At 42.2% G+C, this 23610-nt stretch overlaps 1 protein-coding gene across 2 annotated transcripts in view; it reads left to right on the forward strand.

Annotated features, from left to right (window-relative positions):
- The window catches only part of SSBP4 (single stranded DNA binding protein 4), a 532613-nt gene that overhangs the window by 396378 nt on the left and 112625 nt on the right, over positions 1-23610 (forward strand). For both annotated transcript variants that reach the window (XM_086947015.1, XM_086947014.1), the window contains exon 5: positions 19223-19312. In XM_086947015.1, coding sequence (XP_086803141.1) covers positions 19223-19312 — 90 coding nt within the window. The remainder of the gene's footprint in view (positions 1-19222; positions 19313-23610) is intronic.

The following is a 23610-nucleotide window of genomic DNA, read 5'->3' on the forward strand; positions in this document are numbered from 1 at the left end:
AATTTGAAAGGGAGAGTACAGAACTTCTTTAATTTGAAAGGTAGAGAACTTGCCCTTCTCGAATTTGAAAGGGAGAGTACCTGCCCTTCTTGAATGATGTGAAAGGGAAAGTACCTGCACTTCTTTAATTTGAAAGGAAGATTACCTGCACTTCTTCAATTTGGAAGGAAGAGTACATCACTTCTTTCATTTGAAAGGGAGAGTACCTGCACTTCTTGAATGATGTGAAAGGAAAAGTACCTGCACTTCTTTAATTTGAAAGGAAGATTACCTGCACTTCTTCAATTTGGAAGGAAGAGTACATCACTTCTTGAATTTGAAAGGAAGAGTACTTAGACTTCTTTCATTTGAAAGGAAGAGTACGTGGACTTCTTTAATTTGAAAGGAAGAGCATGGTACTTCTTGAATTTGAAAGGGAGAGTACGGCACTTCTTGAATTTGAAAGGGAGAGTACCTGGACTTCTTTAATTTGAAAGGAAGAGTACCCAGACTTCTTTCATTAGAAAGGAAGAGTACCTGGACTTCTTTAATTTGAAAGGTAGAGTACCCAGACGTCTTTCATTTGAAAGGAAGAGTACCTGAACTTCTTTAATTTGAAAGAAAGAGTACAGCACTTCCTTAATTTGGAAGGGAGAGTACAGCTCTTTCTTAATTTGGAAGGAAGAGTACCTGGACTTCTTTCATTTGAAAGGAAGAGTACCTGCACTTCTTGAATTTGAAAGGAAGAGTACCCTGACTTCTTGAATTTGAAAGGAAGAGTACCCTGACTTCTTGAATTTGAAAGGAAGAGTACCTGGACTTCTTTCATTTGAAAGGAAGAATACCTGCACTTCTTGAATTTGAAAGGAAGAGTACCTGGACTTCTTTAATTTGAAAGGAAGAGTACCCAGACTTCTTTCATTTGAAAAGAAGAGTACCTGGGCTTCTTTAATTTGAAAGAAAGAGTACAGCACTTCCTTAATTTGGAAGATAGAGTACAGCACTTCCTTAATTTGGAAGGAAGAGTACCTGGACTTCTTTCATTTGAAAGGAAGAGTACCTGCACTTCTTGAACTTGAAAGGAAGAGTACCTGCACTTCTTGAACTTGAAAGGAAGAGTACCTGGACTTCTTTCATTTGAAAGGAAGAGTACCCAGACTTCTTTCATTTGAAAGTAAGAGTACCTGGACTTCTTTCATTTGAAAGGGAGAGTACCCAGACTTCTTTCATTTGAAAGCAAGAATACCTGGGCTTCTTTAATTTGAAAGAAAGAGTACAGCACTTCCTTAATTTGAAAGGAAGAGTACCCGGACTTCTTTCATTTGAAAGGAAGAGTACCTGGGCTTCTTTAATTTGAAAGAAAGAGTACAGCACTTCCTTAATTTGGAAGGAAGAGTACCCGGACTTCTTTCATTTGAAAGGAAGAGTACCTAGGCTTCTTTAATTTGAAAGGAAGAGTACCCAGACTGCTTTTATTTGAAAGGAAGAGTACCTGGGCTTCTTTAATTTGAAAGAAAGAGTACAGCACTTCCTTAATTTGGAAGGAAGAGTACAGCACTTCCTTAATTTGGAAGGAAGAGTACCATGACTTCTTTCATTTGAAAGGAAGAGTACCTGCACTTCTTGAATTTGAAAGGAAGAGTACCTGGACTTCTTTAATTTGAAAGGAAGAGTACCCAGACTTCTTTCATTTGAAAGGAAGAGTACCTGGGCTTCTTTCATTTGAAAGAAAGAGTACAGCACTTCCTTAATTTGGAAGGAAGAGTACAGCACTTCCTTAATTTGGAAGGAAGAGTACCTGATTTCTTTCATTTGAAAGGAAGAGTACCTGCACTTCTTGAACTTGAAAGGAAGAGTACCCGCACTTCTTGAACTTGAAAGTAAGAGTACCTGGACTTCTTTCATTTGAAAGGAAGAGTACCCAGACTTCTTTCATTTGAAAGTTAGAGTACTTGGATTTCTTTCATTTGAAAGGGAGAGTACCCGGACTTCTTTCATTTGAAAGGAAGAGTACCTGGGCTTCTTTAATTTGAAAGGAAGAGTACCCAGACTTCTTTCATTTGAAAGGAAGAGTACCTGGGCTTCTTTAATTTGAAAGAAAGAGTATAGCACTTCCTTAATTTGGAAGGAAGAGTACCTGGACTTCTTTTATTTGAAAGGAAGAGTACCTGGGCTTCTTTAATTTGAAAGAAAGAGTACAGCACTTCCTTAATTTGGAAGGAAGAGTACCCAGACTTCTTTCATTTGAAAGGAAGAGTACCTGGGATTCTTTAATTTGAAAGGAAGAGTACCCAGACTGCTTTTATTTGAAAGGAAGAGTACCTGGGCGTCTTTTATTTGAAAGAAAGAGTACAGCACTTCCTTAATTTGGAAGGAAGAGTACAGCACTTCCTTAATTTGGAAGGAAGAGTACCTGGACTTCTTTCATTTGAAAGGAAGAGTACCTGCACTTCTTGAATTTGAAAGGAAGAGTACCTGGACTTCTTTAATTTGAAAGGAATAGTACCCAGACTTCTTTCATTTGAAAGGACGAGTACCTGGACTTCTTTAATTTGAAGGACGAGTACCCAGACTTTTTTTCATTTGAAAGGAAGAGTACCTGAACTTCTTTAATTTGAAAGGAAGAGTACCCAGACTTCTTTCATTTGAAAGGAAGAGTACCTGGGCTTCTTTAATTTGAATGGAAGAGTACAGCACTTCCTTATTTTGGAAGGAAGAGTACAGCACTTCCTTAATTTGGAAGGAAGAGTACCTGGACTTCTTTCATTTGAAAGGAAGAGTACCTGGACTTCTTTCATTTGAAAGGAAGAGTACAGCACTTCCTTAATTTGGAAGGAAGAGTACCCAGACTTTTTTCATTTGAAAGGAAGAGTACCTGGACTTCTTTAATTTGAAAGGAAGAGTACCCAGACTTCTTTCATTTGAAAGGAAGAGTACCTGGACTTCTTTAATTTGGAAGGAAGAGTACCCAGACTTCTTTCATTTGAAAGGAAGAGTATGTGGACTGGATGTACCATGTTACAACGCATACCATTACAACTACCTACTATTACAACGCGACCATTACAACGCATAGCGCTTTGAGGTGCTGGATAGTGGTAAGTATAATTTACTATTCTAACTCCAGTCCCCGTGGACACTAGGGAAGGTGTTGGATAGTAAATTATACTTATTCCCTATCCTAGAGCGCCCCCCAGCGCAATGCGTTGTAATGGTATGCGTTGTAAAAGTTGCGTTGTAATAGTAGGTAGTTGTAAAAGTTGTGTTGTAACAGGTGTATACCATGTGGACTTCTTTAATTTGGAAGGAAGAGTACCCATACTTCTTTCATTTGAAAGGAAGAGTACCTGGACGTCTTTAATTTGAAAGGAAGAGTACCCAGACTTCTTTCATTTGAAAGGAAGAGTACCTGGACTTCTTTAATTTGGAAGGAAGAGTACCCAGACTTCTTTCATTTGAAAGGAAGAGTACCCAGACTTCTTTAATTTGAAAGGAAGAGTGCCCAGACTTCTTTTATTTGAAAGGAAGAGTACCTGGACTTCTTTGATTTGAATGAAAGGGTATAGCACTTCCTTATTTTGGAAGGAAGAGTACAGCACTTCCTTAATTTGGAAGCAAGAGTACCCAGACTTCTTTCATTTGAAAGGAAGAGTACCTGGACTTCTTTAATTTGAAAGGAAGAGTACCCAGACTTCTTTCATTTGAAAGGAGGAGTACCTGGACTTCTTTAGTTTGAAAGGAAGAGTACCCAGACTTCTTTAATTTGAAAGGAAGAGTACCTGGACTTCTTTAATTTGAAAGGAAGAGTACCTGGACTTCTTTAATTTGAAAGGAAGAGTACCCAGACTTCTTTAATTTGAAAGGAAGAGTACCCAGACTTCTTTCATTTGAAAGGAACAGTACCTGGACTCCTTTAATTTGAAAGGAAGAGTACCTGGACTTCTTTAATTTGAAAGGAAGAGTACCCAGACTTCTTTAATTTGAAAGGAAGAGTGCCTGGACTTCTTTGATTTGAATGAAAGAGTATAGCACTTCCTTATTTTGGAAGGAAGAGTACAGCACTTCCTTAATTTGGAAGCAAGAGTACCCAGACTACTTTCATTTGAAAGGAAGAGTACCTGGACTTCTTTAATTTGAAAGGAAGAGTACCCAGACTTCTTTCATTTGAAAGGAGGAGTACCTGGACTTCTTTAGTTTGAAAGGAAGAGTACCCAGACTTCTTTAATTTGAAAGGAAGAGTACCTGGACTTCTTTAATTTGAAAGGAAGAGTACCTGGACTTCTTTAATTTGAAAGGAAGAGTACCCAGACTTCTTTAATTTGAAAGGAAGAGTACCCAGACTTCTTTCATTTGAAAGGAACAGTACCTGGACTCCTTTAATTTGAAAGGAAGAAGTACCCAGACTTCTTTAATTTGAAAGGAAGAGTACCTGGACTTCTTTAATTTGAAAGGAAGAGTACCTGGACTTCTTTAATTTGAAAGGAAGAGTACCCAGACTTCTTTAATTTGAAAGGAAGAGTACCCAGACTTCTTTCATTTGAAAGGAACAGTACCTGGACTCCTTTAATTTGAAAGGAAGAGTACCTGGACTCCTTTAATTTGAAAGGAAGAGTACCCAGACTTCTTTAATTTGAAAGGAAGAGTACCTGGACTTCTTTAATTTGAAAGGAAGAGTACCCAGACTTCTTTAATTTGAAAGGAAGAGTACCCAGACTTCTTTCATTTGAAAGGAACAGTACCTGGACTCCTTTAATTTGAAAGGAAGAGTACCTGGACTTCTTTAATTTGAAAGGAAGAGTACCCAGACTTCTTTAATTTGAAAGGAAGAGTGCCTGGACTTCTTTGATTTGAATGAAAGAGTATAGCACTTCCTTATTTTGGAAGGAAGAGTACAGCACTTCCTTAATTTGGAAGCAAGAGTACCCAGACTACTTTCATTTGAAAGGAAGAGTACCTGGACTTCTTTAATTTGAAAGGAAGAGTACCTGGACTTCTTTAATTTGAAAGGAAGAGTACCTGGGCTTCTTTAATTTGAAAGGAAGAGTACCTGGACTTCTTTAATTTGAAAGGAAGAGTACCTGGACTTCTTTAATTTGAAAGGAAGAGTACCCAGACTTCTTTCATTTCTTTCATTTGAAAGGAAGAGTACCTGGGCTTCTTTAATTTGAAAGAAAGAGTACAGCACTTCCTTAATTTGGAAGAAAGAGTACCCAGACTTCTTTAACTGAAAGGAAGAGTACCTGGGCTTCTTTAATTTGAAAGAAAGAGTACAGCACTTCCTTAATTTGGAAGAAAGAGTACCCAGACTTCTTTAACTGAAAGGAAGAGTACCTGGGCTTCTTTAATTTGAAAGAAAGAGTACAGCACTTCCTTAATTTGGAAGAAAGAGTACCCAGACTTCTTTAACTGAAAGGAAGAGTACCTGGGCTTCTTTAATTTGAAAGAAAGAGTACAGCACTTCCTTAATTTGAAAGGAAGAGTATGTGCACTTCTTTAATTACAATGAGAGAGCACTGCTGAAATACATATATGGGAGAGTACTGGCACGTCTCAGAAGCAAATAGGTACTCTGAATAGTGAGTACCTGCACTTCTGTATTTCCATTTGAAACACTGCAACCAACTCTTTCTTGTTCCCACTCTAGTATCTTCCTCTCTCCCACCTCGTGCTTAGTTTCATTCGCTCTTCCTATCTCCCCCTTACCATGAACTCTCTGTCATTTCATTCTGTTTCTTTCCTTCTCTCGCCCTCTTGGTAGCCCTCTCTCAGCCTTACATAGTAATCTTTCACTCCTCGTTTTCTGTCCCTCTCTCTTTTACCTCTGTTTATTCCACCCTCACCCACACTCCACGCCTATCCAATCTCCATGTTTTTAGTCACTCCCCTCTCCCCTCTTTCCCTTTATATCTTTGTTGCTTTCCCTGTGTCTCTCTATGTTACTCTCACCTCCTTTTTCCATCTTCCTTTCTGTCGCTTTCACTTCGCTCTTTCACTCCTTCCACTTTCCTTGCTTCTTCTTCCGCTTCACGCTCCGGCCCACTCTTCCATTCTCTCCTTCTTTGTCCTTGCCTTTCACCCACCCCTTTGTTGCTGCCTCTTCCTCTCTCATCTTTCTCTCCACCCTGCAGATCACCCTCCCCCTCTCCCGTCTTTCAATCTCTTGCCCTCTCTCCCTTCCTGCATCTATCACTTACCTTGGTTTTCCCGTCCCACTGCTCTCTCCTCGTGCCTCTTTCTCTTTCTACCTCCTTTCCCTCCCTCTCCTCCCTCTCCCACGCACACACTCTTTTCACTCTGTCTCTCTCTCCCTCTCGTCTCTCTCCCTCTTTTCACTCTGTCGCTCTCCCTCTCATCCTCGTTTCTCTCTGTCTCTCTCCCTCTCATCTCTCTGCCTCTCTCCCTCTCATCTCTCTGCCTCTCTCCCTCTCATCCTCTCTCATCTCTCCCTCTCATCTCTCTGCCTCTCTCCCTCTCATCTCTCTGCCTCTCTCCCTCTCATCTCTCTGCCTCTCTCATCTCTCTACCTCTCTCCCTCTCATCTCTCTGCCTCTCTCCCTCTCATCTCTCTGCCTCTCTCCCTCTCATCCCTCCTGTATGTGCCACTCTTGTCTTCACTCTCCTCGCTCCCTAAGTCCCCCCTCTCCCACCTGCCTCTTCCAGTCTCCCCTCCTTTCGCCCCGTCTCTGGTCCTGGGGTCACTGCTTCCACTCTGTTCTCTTTCTCCCCATTCCTCGCTCGCTCTCCTCGTCCTTTCGTGTGCCCCGTCTTTCCGCTCCTCCACCTTTCACAGTCTCCTCTTTACCCTGCTCTCCCTCCTCTCTACTTTTCACTCTCCTCCTCCTCCTCCCTCCCTATCCTCTCTTAACCTCCTGTCTGTCACTCTCTCCCTCTTTCTCCTCCTCTTCCACTCTCCTCTCCCTCTCATGTGACTCTCTCCCCTCTGTTGCCCTCTTTTCCCAAACTGCCCTGCCTCTTCCCCTCTCCCCTCACTCACCCCTTGCTGTCATACTCGCTCCCCTCTCACTCTCCGTCCTCTCTTCCCCTCCTGCCTCTGGCACTCTCCTCACTCCCTCCTGCCTCTCTCCCCCCTCTCACTCCCTGCTGCCCTTCTTCTCTCTCTCTTTCTCCCTCTTTCTCTCTTACTCCCTGCTGCCCTCCCCTCCCCCACTGTCCCCCCCATCTTCCTGCTGCCCTCCCTCCCTCCCTCTCTACTGCTCTCCCTCTCTTCGCTGCTGCCCTCCTCGTTTCCTCCTCTCCCTTATTCTCTCTGCTTCCCTCCTCTCTCTCTCAGTGGTCCTTCCCCTCTCTCACTCCCCTTCTCTCTCTCTCCCCACTGCCCTCCCCCCCTCTCTCTGCTGCCCTCCCTCCCCCCCCCCCCCCCCCCCCCCCCCCCCGTCCGTCCGCGTCGCTCATTGTCATGCACGGGCTTTGCTGAGGCGGCTCTGCTCTCCCTCCCCGGCCCGGGCTCGGCGGCGGGAGCTGGGAGGAGGCGGCGCCGCGGGACCGGGGACGGCAGTAAAGTGACAGCCCTCCCGGCCGGCCGGGGTGAGAGCCGCCCCCTCCCTAGGAGCCCCCAGAAACCCAGAACAAGGCGCGCGCTGTATTCTGCAACAAACACCCCCGGCTGAGTTCATGTTGTGGTTAAAAAACAGCATCAGCCCGAGAACTGAAGGACAATGCACCGTTGTCATGTAGGTGAACTCCCTGCTGGGATAGGCATTAGCTGCATATGAGGTCATTCACAGGGTAGCTCAGCGGTCCAGGCGCCTGCGGCATTCGTTTTTGTGTAACTCGCGATTTACTAGATTGAATAAGCTACAATCTCTTCCAGTCCATGATAAAAACGAGTCCTGGTGACTTAGTTTATGACGACCAACCTTTGAGCCCCAAAATACCATTCAGGTTTATAGATGGTTATATCTTCATAGTCTGCCTTTGAGGTCTATAACTGATGTTAAAAGCCTTCTCTTTAGTTCCTGGCCCAACCTGCAGGTGAGGGCCTGTGCTGATGGAGGGGGTCTTAAACAACTGGTATTGTCACAGACCCGAAGGCTTGTAGAAAGTTTCACTCACTCAGGTTAGAATGCTATAAAATAAACAAGGAGAAACAGAAATGCACGCACTGGAATGGTGCATCAGAGTGTCTGTTCCAGCCATTATTGGCCCTGGGCCACTCCACATTGTCTCCCAGCATTCCAGTCTTCTAAAATTGCTATCTAGCCTGCTGACAAGGGCATTACCCGCTATTAAAGGCCCTCTAGGTAACTTATAGTCCTGAGTTGTAGGTGAGGCACGATAACAAGACACAGGGCCTTTGATGATTGGTATAACCAGAGGATAAGGGCTGTAATATCATTAAAACATTCCATCTACTGCAGATAGAACGCTCAAATACAGCAGGGAGAAACGGAAAGAGGAACAATGGAATGTTGGAGCAGACGGTCTATTCCAGTCATTATTGGCCCGAGCCCTCCACTGTCCCTGGCAAGGGTCTGCACTTCTGGAGTGTTATTGATGCGGGTATTTGAGGACCTGGGTGAAACAAAGCAAGAAGCCTGAGGTCCCCATCCCTCCTTTCGTGGTGCTAACCTCTCTCGTTGTTACTCCTGGCCTGCCAAGTCAGCGTAATCTAGTACAGGAAGACGGTGCTGAGCCATCCGAACATATCAAATGCAAGAGAGGGGCGCCCTATCAATGAACAGGTTAAGAACCAAATATAGAACTCTGCTCAAGCCCATCTGGCATTCTCACATGGACAATGCTTAATTTGTGCCGGTCCTTGCAGGTGTTGGCCCACAGTATTCAGCTTTGGGGACCATAACTTATGTTTTGTCATCAGTCTTTGACCCAGGGCTAGAGAAAGAAATAGAGGAGAAGAAGGAAGAGAAAAAGCGTGGATGAAAAAGGGGCATGAGATGACAGAACATGAAGTGTAGGGGGTGGAAGAAAGAGGCATGAGGTGGAATCAAGAGCATTAATGAGATAGAGAGAGGAAATGTAGGGGGTGGAAGAAAGTGGTGTGATGTGGAATGAAGACTAACAGCCTCAGTACTCAGGCGATAAAGAGACAGGAAGTGTAGGGTGGAAGAAAGAGGCATGAGGTGTAATCAAGACCAGGCAGCCTCCACATGCATGAGATAAAGAGACAGGAAGTGTAGGGGGTGGAAGAGACATGAGTTGGAGTCAAGACCATGGATCTTTGGTATTTGGCAGCATGATAGATAGATAGATAGATAGATAGATAGATAGATAGATAGATAGATAGATAGATAGATAGATAGATAGATAGATAGATAATGCACCCTCCATATTGTAATTGGTTGGACTTTTGCTGTTTAAAACTCCAGTGATGTAACTTATCAATAGGTGCCCCTATCCATATGTATATTTTTGCTAATAATGTGTTACCATGCTCTCCATGCCACTGGAGTCAAGCTGTCCTGGCTGATGAGGGGTGAAACCTCGAAACCTGTCCTAAGATGTTTGTTTCCACTCCAGGGAGGACCTGGCTTGGCAGTTTGGGCTGGACTGTTCCCATTAGGTGCAGGGTCAAGACTGATTTGCATATGGCTGGGTTCAAATTGGAATGGCGTGGTGAGCAAAACAACGATGGATTTAGGCCCAGATTTCTGTAGCGGGGTGAATGGATGACATTGTTCTGCATTCTGTCCATCAATTGTTCTTTTTCCACTATTCTGTATCAGGCACCGAACCCACCCTCCTGTATCCAGGGAGGTTCCGGGTAGCCCAGTCCAGACTGTTGAGCTATGTTTCTAGGCCAGACAATGCCTGGAAGTGCACACACTCTCCCATAAAGGCAGTCCGGAGGCTCGGAACTCCACACTGAGCGAAAAGACACTTCTGTCTTGCAGAATGTATAATTTTAGACCGTGAGGAGCGTTGACATATAATACATAGAGAGTGAAAAGAAAATTCTGAGACAGCTATTTTAGAAAAAAATGGCATATTTCATGCAAGAAGGCGGCAGGTTCTTGTCCGCCGGGCGAGAGATACTGAGTGTGAAATATGGCGGCTCTGTCGCTCCGGTACCGCGCCCTGGATTTACCGCCGCACCGGCGTAAAACGCAAGCATTTGTTTTAGTTGGACAGCCGGTTAACTTGCCGAAGGAGGTTATCGAATGTGCTTAAATCATGGCTTCTGGAGACGAGGCACTTCCGCGGAGCACGTGGCCCCGGTTCAGAGACTTCCAGAACAACCGTTTTCTCCAGGCCTACCCATCCTTTTGTCTTCTTTTGATCCCTTTAATCCTTCTGGTTTGATACTTTTCACTTTTATTAACACTGAAAACAAAGACATAACAACTAAAACTGAGGATGGACCAAAAAAAGTGAACGTAGGGCTGTTGGCGTATACATTTTCTAGTCATTATATTAGCGTGCGTGTAAAAACTGAATGACCTCATAGCAGTTGTGCCACATGACCCAGTGGTACTCATTGTTAGCCTTTGAAGGATGAATGACAAAGCTATCCTTTAAGCTACCTATCATCTGCAGACTATGTACAATGAAGGCAGGTGGAGCTTCCACTGGTGCAGCAGGTGGAGTGGCACCGGACCTGAGGAGGCCACTAAACCGTAAACCGTGATTTGTGCTGTATTTTGTCATTCAAACAGTAGCTAGGAACCATTTTCACTATGCTCGAGCCACCCTCAGGCCATGCACTCTGGTGGAGTGTTGGTGTATAATGGGGTGGCCAATCACAAGCGTCTGATTGGTGGAACAAGAGGCAAGGCCTGATTGGTGGAACAAGGGGCAAGGCTATTGAGAGGGGCGGGGCCGCAGATCCACCTCCTGTCCCCTGGCAATGTTTGAACTCAGACCTCTCCCCCAGCCAGTGCCGTACGTTAACCTGCAAGGCGGGTAGAGGTGGAGCACAAGAGAGTTTATGGATTTCCATAAAAGAACCATTTTCATATAACCAATAGAAATGTAACTTGTTCACCTGGTGAGCGGTTACCCTGAAACTGTGGCCTGGATCCGGTCTCCTGGATCTACGTTGGTAACACATGGTTTACAGTAGGCGGGGCCTGCTGGGATGGACTTTATTTAAGTATTTCAAGTTACCGCCCTTTATGCGGCATCTCAGTCCATTTGTTGCATGGATTCATTCATGACGTCAAGCTCAGTTTTTCATTGGAATCCTAACATGGTAAAACATGCATGAATATGGGAGATAGACTCATCACCCCAGCCTACCCCACCTCTATGGTTGCTCTGCCCTTACCCTTGAAGCTTGTTCGTATTATTGTAGCAGGCACCAGCCACAGACATCGCCCTGCTTTGTCTTGTCAGAAGGCTTTGGCGATTTACTGGTATTTTTATGATTATAGTTGTGGGAGCCAGGCTCACTTTGTTACTCCATATCCCATTCCCGTGGCATTAATAATTATAATCCTACAACAGAAAGCTTGCAGCACAGTTATCACCCAGAAAAGCAGTAATTGACCTCCTGATCCATGTGAATTTAGCCCTCCTTTTGTTCACCCTAGCACGATGAAAGGTCGAGCCAGCCTTGAAGGACAGAGGGGTGCATCCCTTACCTGTTGCACATGGGCCTTTCACCTCCAGGAATATCCTTTCGGAGATGGTTCTATAAGCAGGACCTCTACATTTATGCGGCAGTGTTGACGAAGTGTTACGGCAAGAAAAGGCAAATTATGTGGTACTTTTTTTATTGTATTGTTTCATTATTTTGATATTTATATGCATGGTAATACTGTCCGTGCAAAGATTTCACCTCATTAGTATTGGTTCAGCAACCAAATGCATAAAAAAAGCACATGAAAGATGACCGGTTTATCTTGTCGAAGGGCCTCCTACTGAGTGCGAACACTTCCCTACATTTTTAGTAACTTTTGATATGTTTGAGCTAGAAACAGCATTTTTGGGGTGTTAAAATATTCAGATTATGCAGCAGATGATGGATTATGTGGCAAATGCGTCAAATTCATAATCATGAGGCTGCAGAGTTGCATAATTCCAGTTTTCCCCGACTATAAGGAAGTGATGATTATTTAATACGAGGTGTAGGGAAAGGCCACAGGAATTATGCCCCTCTGGACGGCTTTCCACATAGTTATGGATTTGATAATTTGCCACATAATCAGTCATCTGCTATATAGTTTGCAGATGTGTACAAAAACATCGTTGCTATCTCAAACGGTTCAAAAGTTACCATCATCCTTCACAAAGGTTGTCCTGGCACCCCTCCGTTGATTTTTGCTGTGTTTGTGGGTTCTTGGAAGAGTTTAGTTCTCTCTTGGGAGGGTAGAAATGTTCTCGAGCGATGACCTGCTCGAAATAGAAACGAGATGATTTGTTTTTACGGTCAGTTGTATCTTTCCACGGAGTTCCACTGTCAGTGGCGTAGCAAGGTCAGGTGGTACCCGGTGCGGACAATTTCTTGTCTCCCCCTCCCCCCCCGCCCACATTAAAATGATTAAAATAAGGAGAAAAAAAATAGTTACACATATTTTTGCCATTTTGTCACCCCCTTAGTGATGACACCCGGGTGTCCCGAACCCACTGCACCCGTACCCCCCTTCCTACGACACTGACCCTGTCTCCAGTGGCAATCAATCAGGTGCCCACAGTCTTCGCCATCCCGCGTTTGTTAATTTCACTTGTTATCAAATTTTCATAAAGCTCCTTGAATGCCCAACTCTGTGTGACTGGGCGCTACACATATGATAACCAACGATAGCAAGCTGGAAGAACCTTCATTCATTCAATGATTAGATGTCCTTCTCCTGCAGTTTATTTTGCAGCGGTGTCTCTGCTCAGCACTGCGGCCCCATCCTGCTGACTTGGTGGTACCCAACCTCTCGTGCACGCCTCCTTGTGTTGCACCATCCTTATTGTCCAGAGTAATGTAAGATTAGACCAGCTGCCCCTAGGCGCAGAGTTCAGAGATGGGCCATTGGGTTTTTAATCACATCGATCTGTTGATTGCGGTGCATTGTGGGATACTCAGGACCGCATCCCCATCCTCTCAGGCGCAGGGTGTAGTGGAATGAAGTCTAGTGTTTCCCATCGCCAATAAATAGATTTGACTGAAGAGTGTTTTACAAAGTCCGCAATGGAATCTGATGGATAGACGTCTAACAATGGCAGACTGTGTAAGCAATGGACGACGGGCTATATTGTTTTTGCATTAAATAAAATGAATAATGGGATAATTATCATTAAAATACATTGATACAGGGATTTGTGTATTGATATCTGTGGGCACAAACGTACCCTGTAAGTTACACATGGTGATCCTACTTTAACTAGGTCTTTTTGGAGGGAATTTGATGTCCAACTAGAACTCTAAATATTGTGACTTGGCTGGTCTTGGATGTCTTAAGCATTCAGGGAAGAAGTTACCCCTGATCATGAGACTGTGCGGTAGGCTTTCAGCTAATGTCCATCCATGACTAGAACTGTGGCCAGCTAGGGGTTGGCCAAGCGTGCTGATGTGATACCCGCTGGAAAGATTTTAATATTGTGTCGATGTTCAGTTTTGCTCGACAAACCTATTGGACTCGTCGGTGGCCCACAATTGTCCTCGCCCTGGCTACTTTCTTTGTTGCATGTCCTTCGATTTGTCAAAACCCTTCAGGAAGTATACGGTTAAATATAAAAACAAGCCCTCGCCGCCAGGGAGACTTTATAAACCATAAGTCTGCTATTACCATAGAAACAGTCCAAACATGTGGCTAACACTTCAGCCCCGCAGACCGCACAGCCTCCCCGCGCCTCCATTTTTCCCCTCAGAGAGCGTATCAAACTCCACGATATGAATCAAAGGAGTAAACTGCTGCTCCAACGTGCTTAAAAATTCCAGCTGCCTGTGGTTAGGCAGGAGAACAAGAAGTCCGACTGCGTTCCCAGGTCACAGCAAGGAGTTGTTTTCCCGGCTCCAAGATCCTTGGGAGCTCATTTTCTCCTCGCACGCTGTGTGCTTTTTGAACTTCCCCCATGTACACACTATAGCTCTTTGTCCACTCCATCTGCACGCAACGGATTCAAAAAAATAGATTCACCGTACCAGATATATCTTCAATGAACAAAAGATAGATTCACCGTACCAGATATATCTTCAATGAACAAAAGATTCATTTCACCGTACCAGATATATATTCAATGAATGAAAGATAGATTCACCTTACGAAACATAGATTCACCTTACGAAACGTAGATTTACCTTAAAAAACAAGTCACCTTATGAAAGATAGTCACCATATGAAAGGTAGATTTAGAATATAAAAAATTGATTCAGTGTACGAAAGATTTACCATACAAAAGGCAGATTCACATTCTTTTTTTTCTGATCTTCCTACTGCATCATTCAAATGGGGAAGAGGGCTACCCAGAGGGAAATTAGAGGATTTTCTGTCTTCATGTGACCACAAAACGTTAGTCTGTTAGCTGGTTGGGGCACAGAGACTTGTGTCTGGTTCAGCTGGACGGCCAGAGCCATCAGACTGTCTGATTGCTCCCAAATTCATACCTCCTTGCACTTTATCTCCCTCACTATACCTCCCTCTCTAACTGTAGGTTCACAGGTAAATCTAACTATTGGGTAAACCAGCAGTAGATATCTGACCCCTTACATTGAGAGACATTTAGGAGTCAGTTTCCTGCATACCAGGGACTCTCACAGTCCTGCCCTAGTTTCTTTCAAGAAGTTGACCATGATTCCAAACTCGTCCACCATGAGGCTTCTCTCCCTTTCCCCAGCCTCTAGTCTGCTGATGCTTCCACCTGTCCTCCCCACCATCCCTGCTGGTGTCTAACACCAGACAGCCACACAGCACTATTGATTAGTTCTATGTCAGAGTAGGAGGTGAGGAGAAATCATGTGGCAGCCATAATGACAGGCATGTACCGTACAAAAAAGTAGTGTTAAAATGGAAACCTATCAAAGTTGTGGAAAAATGTCACGATTTAGATGCATTTCAAGCAGAAAGAGTAGTACTGGCCAAAAAGCATTAATGTACATCCTATGCCACCTGATCATAATGTAACCCTTTGAGTAGCGCCTTAACTAGACTCCAACCGTAGCAAGCCTATCTTAATTAACTTCATCTCTTAGTTTAACCCTTATCCATGCCCCAATTCAAACCCTGACCCTTCCCCCGCTTACTCTAACTCTATCCTTTAACATTGCCTTGAAAGAAAGCCCCCCCCAAGCCTTCCATTAACCCTAAACGTTTAAATAATCCATTACCCCTCTCCTTACTCTGTCCCATCCCTTACCTTCACCGTAAACCTAACTCTTACTTTAACCGCATCTCTTTTCATAACCTTAACTCAAAGGCGGACCCTGGCATCACAAGGTATTCTAATCCCACACTTTAAATCTAACCCAACTCTTAAACCTCAACCAAACCCCATGCCTAAGCACCAACCCTTTCTCTAACTCCACCCTTGCCCTGAACCCTTACTTAATGCATGGCCACACCCTTATTCTGCCCAATCCTTACTCTCACGAGTGTTGTCTAACAATGCAAATTAGAATATAACAAATATTTGTTTTGCTTTTAATATTCAAAAGCCTGTTTAAAACAAATACATTTCCGATTTGTTTTTAAAAACATCTGTTCTGTAAATTAAAGTATTTCCATTTTTGCCCTACTCTTGTGTACCACAACATTTTTCACCACTACATTTTGCATGCAAACCAACAAAATACAAGGGGCCTCATGACAAGGTTCATGGTAATAGTAATTTGCCCTTTAACTGGTTACGAGGCAAATTGCAGATGAGAAGATCTGTAGGTACTCGGCAGATCTCCGGTGTTTCATCCGGAGGTTCTTTTCTGGATGACACGGCTGGGAAAAATGAGGAATTACAGCTTCAAAGATCTACTGCTTTGTATAATTGTGATATATACAGATCTTATAAAATATTATGTACAACCCTGCAAGGTCAGCATGTATGACCTCTATAAGAGTTCTGATTAAACCCAAGATGCTATCTAAGTCTCTCACTCTTGCCGGAGAGTTTCACATCCTATGCTTTCCTCCTGTGAATACTTTGAATTATTTTACTGTATGGAGTCCTCTCCCTTCATTGTGGGATGCAGAGCAAGTTTACTACATTAAAAACAATGGCAAATTATATAGCACTAGCATTCTAAGAAATAAATTTGAGGCATTTCCAAAATTTGATACATTGATTGGACATTTACAGTGCTTTTCTCCTGTGTTCTTTTAGCAAACAACCCATGTGAAGCACTTTTACAAAAGGTGCCCATTTCTCCTCCACACCTATTAGCTCTGGGAACAAAGTGGCCCTTTGGGTAGCAATTGAATCTGTGCCATCCCTCCTCCTAAACAGGCTGGTCTAGAAGAAAAGCGAGCCCTTTGGTAACAATTAGAAACTGGTCTGCTAAACCAAGACAAACCCAGCATAAATGATTGCAGGATGTACCGGTGGGGGATGCAAGACAGTGTGATTGTTGCTCACTGCTGCCCCCTAGCTGTTACTTGGTTGGTTCTAGTGGGGATGTCCAGCAAGTCCAGTTCCATTCCTGGTTTCAGGTTAATCACTGACTATGTACATGAGGCATGGTGGCTTAGTGGACTAGTGCATCCACTGTAGGGGGCCTCATGGTCACAGGTTCAAACCTGGCCGGTCCACTCAGCCTTTCATCCTTCTGAGGTCGATTAAATGAGTACCATTGAGTTGGGGAATAATAAACATCTGTTATTCAGCGCCAAAATACCTTTCTGGGAGAATGTGCACTTTAAAAATGCACTTTATTTTATGTAATGAGGTCCATTAACATTCCTTTTCTGGCCTACTTGAGAGCGTAACTGTATGCTCTACCCATGGTCACCCTTTCTTTAAAATATACAGAGTGAGCTTTGGCTCCACCCACCGGAGTATTTCCCACTCACCTATAAAGTGCTAGCTTTGCAATGCATGATGGACTATTTTTTGTTTTGTCATTACCAGTGTTTGAATGTTTTCCATTGGGCTTCAAACACATGCCAGTCTTATTGTGTTTGCCAGCGCCTGTATGTGAATTTATCGATTACATATTCCCTAAATATTGTTCTTGGGAAAAATGTAAATTACGCTGATGTAATTTGCGTAAATTGGGTAATTTCACGTTACACTTACTGCGCAAAATTCCCCAAATTACATCATTTTTTCACTTAGCATAATTGTGTCATTCATGGTAAATATTTACTGCGAATGCATTAAAACATGAAAACTCACAAAAAGTAGGATGTGAGCAGCTGGTGTTCGGTGAGCTTTAAAAAAAAAAGTGTCCTCTCGTCAGGACCCAAGGAAGCATTTCACACTAAACTATAGTACAAAATCATGGATTTGTTTTAAACTTAGTTTCACATAATTTTGTCATAATTTCATGTAAATTTGCTAAACAAATTACTCAAATTTTGCATAGCCCTCCAAAATGTAGCATTGGTTTTAGCGCTTCAGGCCTACATTGAATATAATTTACTCTAACCCTCATGTATGATAAGACACTTTGCTCAAGTTTTCCCTCCCCATCTAATGTTATATTTCATGTCTGCGACACAGTCAATAGTCCATTTTTTAAAGTATATTCTTGTGCTATGTGAAAATCATGCAGCCGGATCCGATATGAGCACGCACACCTATGGAGACTCAAATAACTTCCCACATTATTGTATTTTCAACTTTTTGTTTTAAAATTGTATTTCAACATGAACAAAGTTTTATAGACCAAAAGTTTCTGGTGAAGCTTCAGTGATTAATTTGACTACCACATTCCAGTCTCGATGGTATTAATAATCAAGCTCTGTGCATTTTGACACCTCTTCTATTTATCAGGCTCATTAGCAACAGGTACTGTTCAAATTAAATACACAAATGCATTACACAGTTTTCTATCACTAATGTGCAACAATTACCTAAACATTCTTTTACTGTGTTTTGGCTAATTTGTTCACACTTGTACATACTTTAAAATTGGCAGATAAAGATTTATTGCAAGGAAGTCCTTGAATCCAGGATTGGCTTTCTTCCTTGACAGCATCTGTCATTAGTTCATCCCACCTTCAAGTTCTACATCAAAGTTGTCTTTTCAGCCCATTTGATGACGTCATAAATGTTCACTTCCAGCCATTTATTTCCCATTCACTTAATTAATTTATTGTTAGCAATACACGTTTAATAAATCATTTAAAGTTGCGTCTAAAACATGCTGGATGAATAATAAGAGTTTCGCTTTTATCAATAAAGCAGCTATTTGTTTGAGTTTATTCTGCAGCTTAACATGGATTAGTTATCAGCAAGATGTGTGCAATAGTTATTAAATACAATTTAACAAAAACAGATTAAACATATCTCATAAAATTATTAAATAAAATGGTGTATATTAAATTACTTTTACAAAACGATAATCTGCATACCAAATGCTATAAATTCATCAGTGTCTCAATTTTAAAATTACCAACATTCTCCCAAAGTATAGATATCAGACCAACACAAAATGTATCCACGTCGTTCCATTCATACGTCAAACTTGCAACTACTAGTGGACACAACCGTAGAACATCCAGATGCACCTATTATCGGTTGTCGAGCAATAATAATGGAAATCCGTAGACGAGAATCCAGTTTCAGATTCAGTCTGGTTTTCTTTCCAGCCATAGGAATATTTGTGGTTTCAGATTTTGTCCTTTTTTGACCATTATTCATTTGTTTTATTTGGATGAGTCAAAGGCTGTCCTCTCTATCGGAAATCATAAAATGATCAATTAATATCAAATCTGCACTTTCTGTTTCTGTAACCACAATACTGTGGACTGTACATGTCTCAGGATCAAAGGCAATATCGCTGTCAATATTGGTACCTAGTATTTTAATAGCTGGTTGCTACTAGGTAGTTTCACTCGGCACCAGAAGAGGTGTCCCAGATCACCTAAGGCAAACTAGAATCATAAACTTTGGATATTGTGATGACTGTTTCACCAGTGCCTGCCCTAATTGTTTTCTATTTTCTTGCACCTGGTAGTTTGCTTTTTCCATCTAATAATTGTAGAAATTCACAAAATAGTTACCAGTATTTGTTACTGTTTTTAGTAATATAATTTCCCATATTTTGACTCTGTGATATCAGTGATGCATAAAATTTGCAAATTGTTGTTCGTGGGACTGGTTGTCAGAATCACTTTTCGACAACGTATGAGAAATGCCGATAACCATTCATTAAATTCTCTCTCCTTTTTCCATGCAGAGTGCGGCAGCTGCTCCAAGTCCGGTAATGGGCAACATGCCTCCGAACGACGGAATGCCAGGCGGGCCCATGCCTCCCGGTTTCTTTCAGGTTAGAATTTTGTTTCTTACACTGTTTGTTTTATGCTTTGACGACAGTCTTAAAAATGAATACATTGCACCTACACATTCTAATTGGGCAATTGAATGTCTTCCCTTCAAAAGCTGTGTTGTATGCTTTTGTAATAATTGTTTAGATTATGCGGAAATCTAAGTTATACAAATATAAATCATGTTTAAAACGCAAAACTGTTTGCAGAAAAAACTAATTTGGTGAATTATGTGCCACTTGAATTAAAATTCCATGAGGTTTACTGTATATATTAACTAGATAGGTCATGTTTTCCCAGATGGTCTAGCAGGGTAGCCTCTTAGTGCCAAGAAAGAAATGAGTGCTTGGTTCTTTTGCAAAAGTTCATGTAAAAAAGTACGTGCAATCACATGCCTCACAAGGAAGAGCAGGTTACTTCATGGCAGGTTCCTCAATCATTAGAAGTCTTGACAAGATAATGTGGTTGTTGGCTCTTTGCTGAATTTGGACTGTTCTTGATCAGATCTTAAGAGCGAGGTCTAAATCTAAGAGGGGACAGCAGATATCCATGCTAGATCAGCCGGTGAAATCAAATCTATCCATCATTAGTAATAACCATCATTGGAGTGTTGGAAACAGAAGTGGGGGGCCACAACTCTGTGGTTTTGGAATACTAATGGAAAAGGCTTGGGTTCATTTGAGGAGTAATTGATACAAAGAGAATAGGTGCTTGGAATGAATGCAGCCTCCCTCTTCGCCGCCCCCCTGGCACGCTTCCCGTCTTCTGACTGAGGCAGGTCCACCCAGGAGAAGTGACTTCCTGTGGGTGGGGCAAAGGAGGATATTCTCTTTTGGGTACAGTAGTAGGGTCAGGGTATACCAGACACGTGTTTGAAAGCTCCTTAAAGGTAGGGGCTAAAATGCTGAGAGTTTGTGTGAGTAGATTCACAGTGATGTGTGAGGTTTACACATTCAGAGCAGGCAGACCTCCACAGTGTAGGATTGCTGCTTCAAGGAGGTAGTAACAATTGGTACTCTACTTCAGCCAATGTTGCATGTGAGATGTACTGTTTGAAAGGTCATGTTGCAAAGCTACGTACGTGTTGTAAATGGCGTATATCTGTAGGGCATGCAGTGTGTGAGAGGAAACTAACAGCGGGTTGTCAATGGAGTTCATTTCCCCCACAGTCCAGAAATACTGCATGATATAATTTAGATTTCAGTGTTAAATTGCTGCTGCTGCTGACTTATTGTTATGATTGTTTTTGACAGTATTATTACTATTGTTATTAATATCATTATCACTATTTTTAGTATGACTATTATAGTTATCACTATTACTCGTGTTCTTATAATTACTATTATGTATTAGGTTATTGTTATCAGCATTATCATTGCTAATCATGATAATATAAATAACCCAAATGATTCTAATTACTATTTATTATTGTTGTTGTAGTTATTGCTGCTATTCATATTATTAGTATTAACATTTTTATTATCCTGATGATATAGTCCTAATGTTAACAGTTATAATAATAGTGTTTTTTTACCATTGCAATTGGTTTTTTTGTTATTCCAATAATAGTAATCAACTGAATGTTTAACCTGTTTGCTGCTCCAATGCTGAACGTTCGAAAAACGGGTGGGGCAGCGTCGGCCAACGGACGTTCGTAGCACTACCAAGGTAGTGCTTGCGACGACCGTTGGCAGCAGCCAACGGGTTAATATTGCTAAACTAAAGATGTTGCACTACACATCCGGATTTTCAATATTTTCTGACCTAATAATCAGTGCTTAATTGGTGTTGGTGGTTGCCAGTGCTCGGCACCTGCCCATATTTTGAAACACCAGCATGTATTTATGAGAATGGAGGCGCTGTGTGTGTATTTTAGGAGAGTTCATTAGTGAAGCTTTTAACTATTTAATATATATTCTTAAAAACATGATAAAACTAGTATTTACACCTCCAGTTTAAAGTTACATTTGGGTAGTTAAATCTGCAGTGGGTCTGTATGAAATGCTTGGGCCCTGACTTATTTTTTTCTTCTTCTTTAAATTAAATACTGAATGCGATACACCTTGTAGTGTCTTCATTACTTAATAACTGACATTGGATTCCATTAAATGTATTCTATGTAATGGACCCTCTGGTTCTATTGCACTTTTTTTTAAAATGAAAAGACAGTAGATTAATTATGAGTTGGTGAATAGATGAATTTGGACTGTACGACAAAAGATGGACCCAGTAAAGGCAGGGCTTCGGATGAAGGTTGAACTGTCTACACTGGCAAAAGGCCAGTTGGTCTTGGGAGAAAAGGGGTCCATTTTGAGCATGAACAAAATTTCCCATCATCTCATTCTTGAATACCTTCTTATTGCTGTAGATTGTGGTCTGTACTGTTTGCGTTGGGTACTTCGTTCAGGATAGGTTTTAGGTCAGACCTGCATTTCTTGTTCCCATGATGTAGGTCCTCAAACATTGAAATTTAAAGCTATTCGCAAACGAATGCCAACTTTGAGGATGGTGTCGGTTGAGACGCCGCCTCGCAACCTGTAATATTTTATTACATGTGCCAATTGGCCAAGTTTAACAGCATTTCGGCAGACTTTCTTGGCTCTTGCAGCTAGCAAACAAATGTGCTGGTCTCGCGGGACTTGTGAAAAGAACCCACCGTCTGGGCTGTCAAGCTTCTTTACCGCTAGAGCTGGTTTGACCTGGATCCCAGTCAGGCAACGCTGAGGTTTACTACCCTAAAAGGCGTACACGAGCCTACAGGATGATGCGTACGCGCTCATTGTGTCATCACACTTTTGTTTTTTATTGCCCATGCTGAACAACATTACCAATGGATAACAAAGGAAAGACCTATTCGCTTTGCCCAATGCATGTTTTTTCTTCTATTACTGTTTATCTTTTGCAATCATTTCAGGATTTTGTTTAACAGGAAGATAATGTAATGTAAGGCAGCCAGAGAGCTCCTGTATCTTTTTTAAACCATTCCAGAACAGTCATGTATATGGATGATTCTTCCCCTTACACCTAAGAGCAGAGAACATTTATTTGTTTCTTCAAGGGTGGCCTTTGAGTTTCTCTGCACACTTGGATCCCGTTCACAAATTTGTTTTGAAGTTGGCATAGTTGTATTGTCTTTGATACTAAGTTAGTAGCCTTTCTAAGAACATATATTTTCCTTGAAAAACTTTAAAAAATCACATGGTGTTTGATTTTTTTCAGACTACTGCGTTTTTCAGACTATAGAATTCTTAACAGCGGCGACAGCCGGATCCAGGTAGCCCTACTTTTTTTGGGTGTAATATCTTTAAGGTACAAAAGACTCAGTGGGGAGACCTCTGATCTTTCCATGTCCTGTCCAGTTGTAGAGAGTGGTATCTTGTACTCTTATAATTGCTTTTCTATCTTTAACCCCTTCCCTGGGCCACAAATTCCGCCGCTGCGTGGGGGGGCTAGAGGGTGAGCGTGGCGCTTTGTTGCTCATGACGGCTCCACACCGTCATGAGTCACGGGCTGCGTGTGCTCATGACGGCTTGGTGCCGACATGACCACGTCTGCTCATTAATTCGTCCGCAGAGGCTGGGAATTAGTGCTGCATGGGCGGAGCAGCAGCGGACAACGTCTCCACGCCGTCGAGAGCACATGCCTACCGTGACTCATGACGGCGTGAAGCCGTCATGAGCACCCAAGGGGTTAAAGCTGTTAGTAATTCTATGTGATGTATTTAGAATGTATTTGGTCACTGTCTTAAATGACTCTAGAATCCTTGTATGTGATTGTCATTCACTTCCTGGATGCCTGCTGGATCTGTCGTGGGTCTCTGCTTCTGGATTAAAGTTCTCTTTTACAAAACCTACCTGGAGCATCTTATATTCTTTACGAGAACCACCTTCTTACACTAGTGAGCCCATAACCTTCGCACCGTCTCCACTAGTCTACAATTGTAGAAGATATATTTGCACCGGCATGGGCTTTTAGAGGAAGAATGTTTGTAGAGCAGGTAAGTTTCTCTTTCGTGAAAAAGAAAAAAGCATCGTCACAAAGAGGGTTAGTCATGGGAGCAGAATGTAAGTGATAGCTCTCTCCCTCTTTGTCTTTTTCAATATGTGTGTGTATATATGTATATAAGTGTGTGTGCAAATATATGTGTGTGTGTGTATATATATATATACATACACACACACATACATTTTCACACACACATATACACACACATATCGAAAAAGACAAAGGGAGAGAGAGCTTTCACTTACATTCTGCTCTTACGACTAGCCCTCATTCTGACGCTGACACTGGTGTTGAG

Source organism: Lissotriton vulgaris, chromosome 12 (genome assembly GCF_964263255.1).
Source record: "Lissotriton vulgaris chromosome 12, aLisVul1.2, whole genome shotgun sequence".
Lineage (NCBI taxonomy): Eukaryota > Metazoa > Chordata > Amphibia > Caudata > Salamandridae > Lissotriton > Lissotriton vulgaris.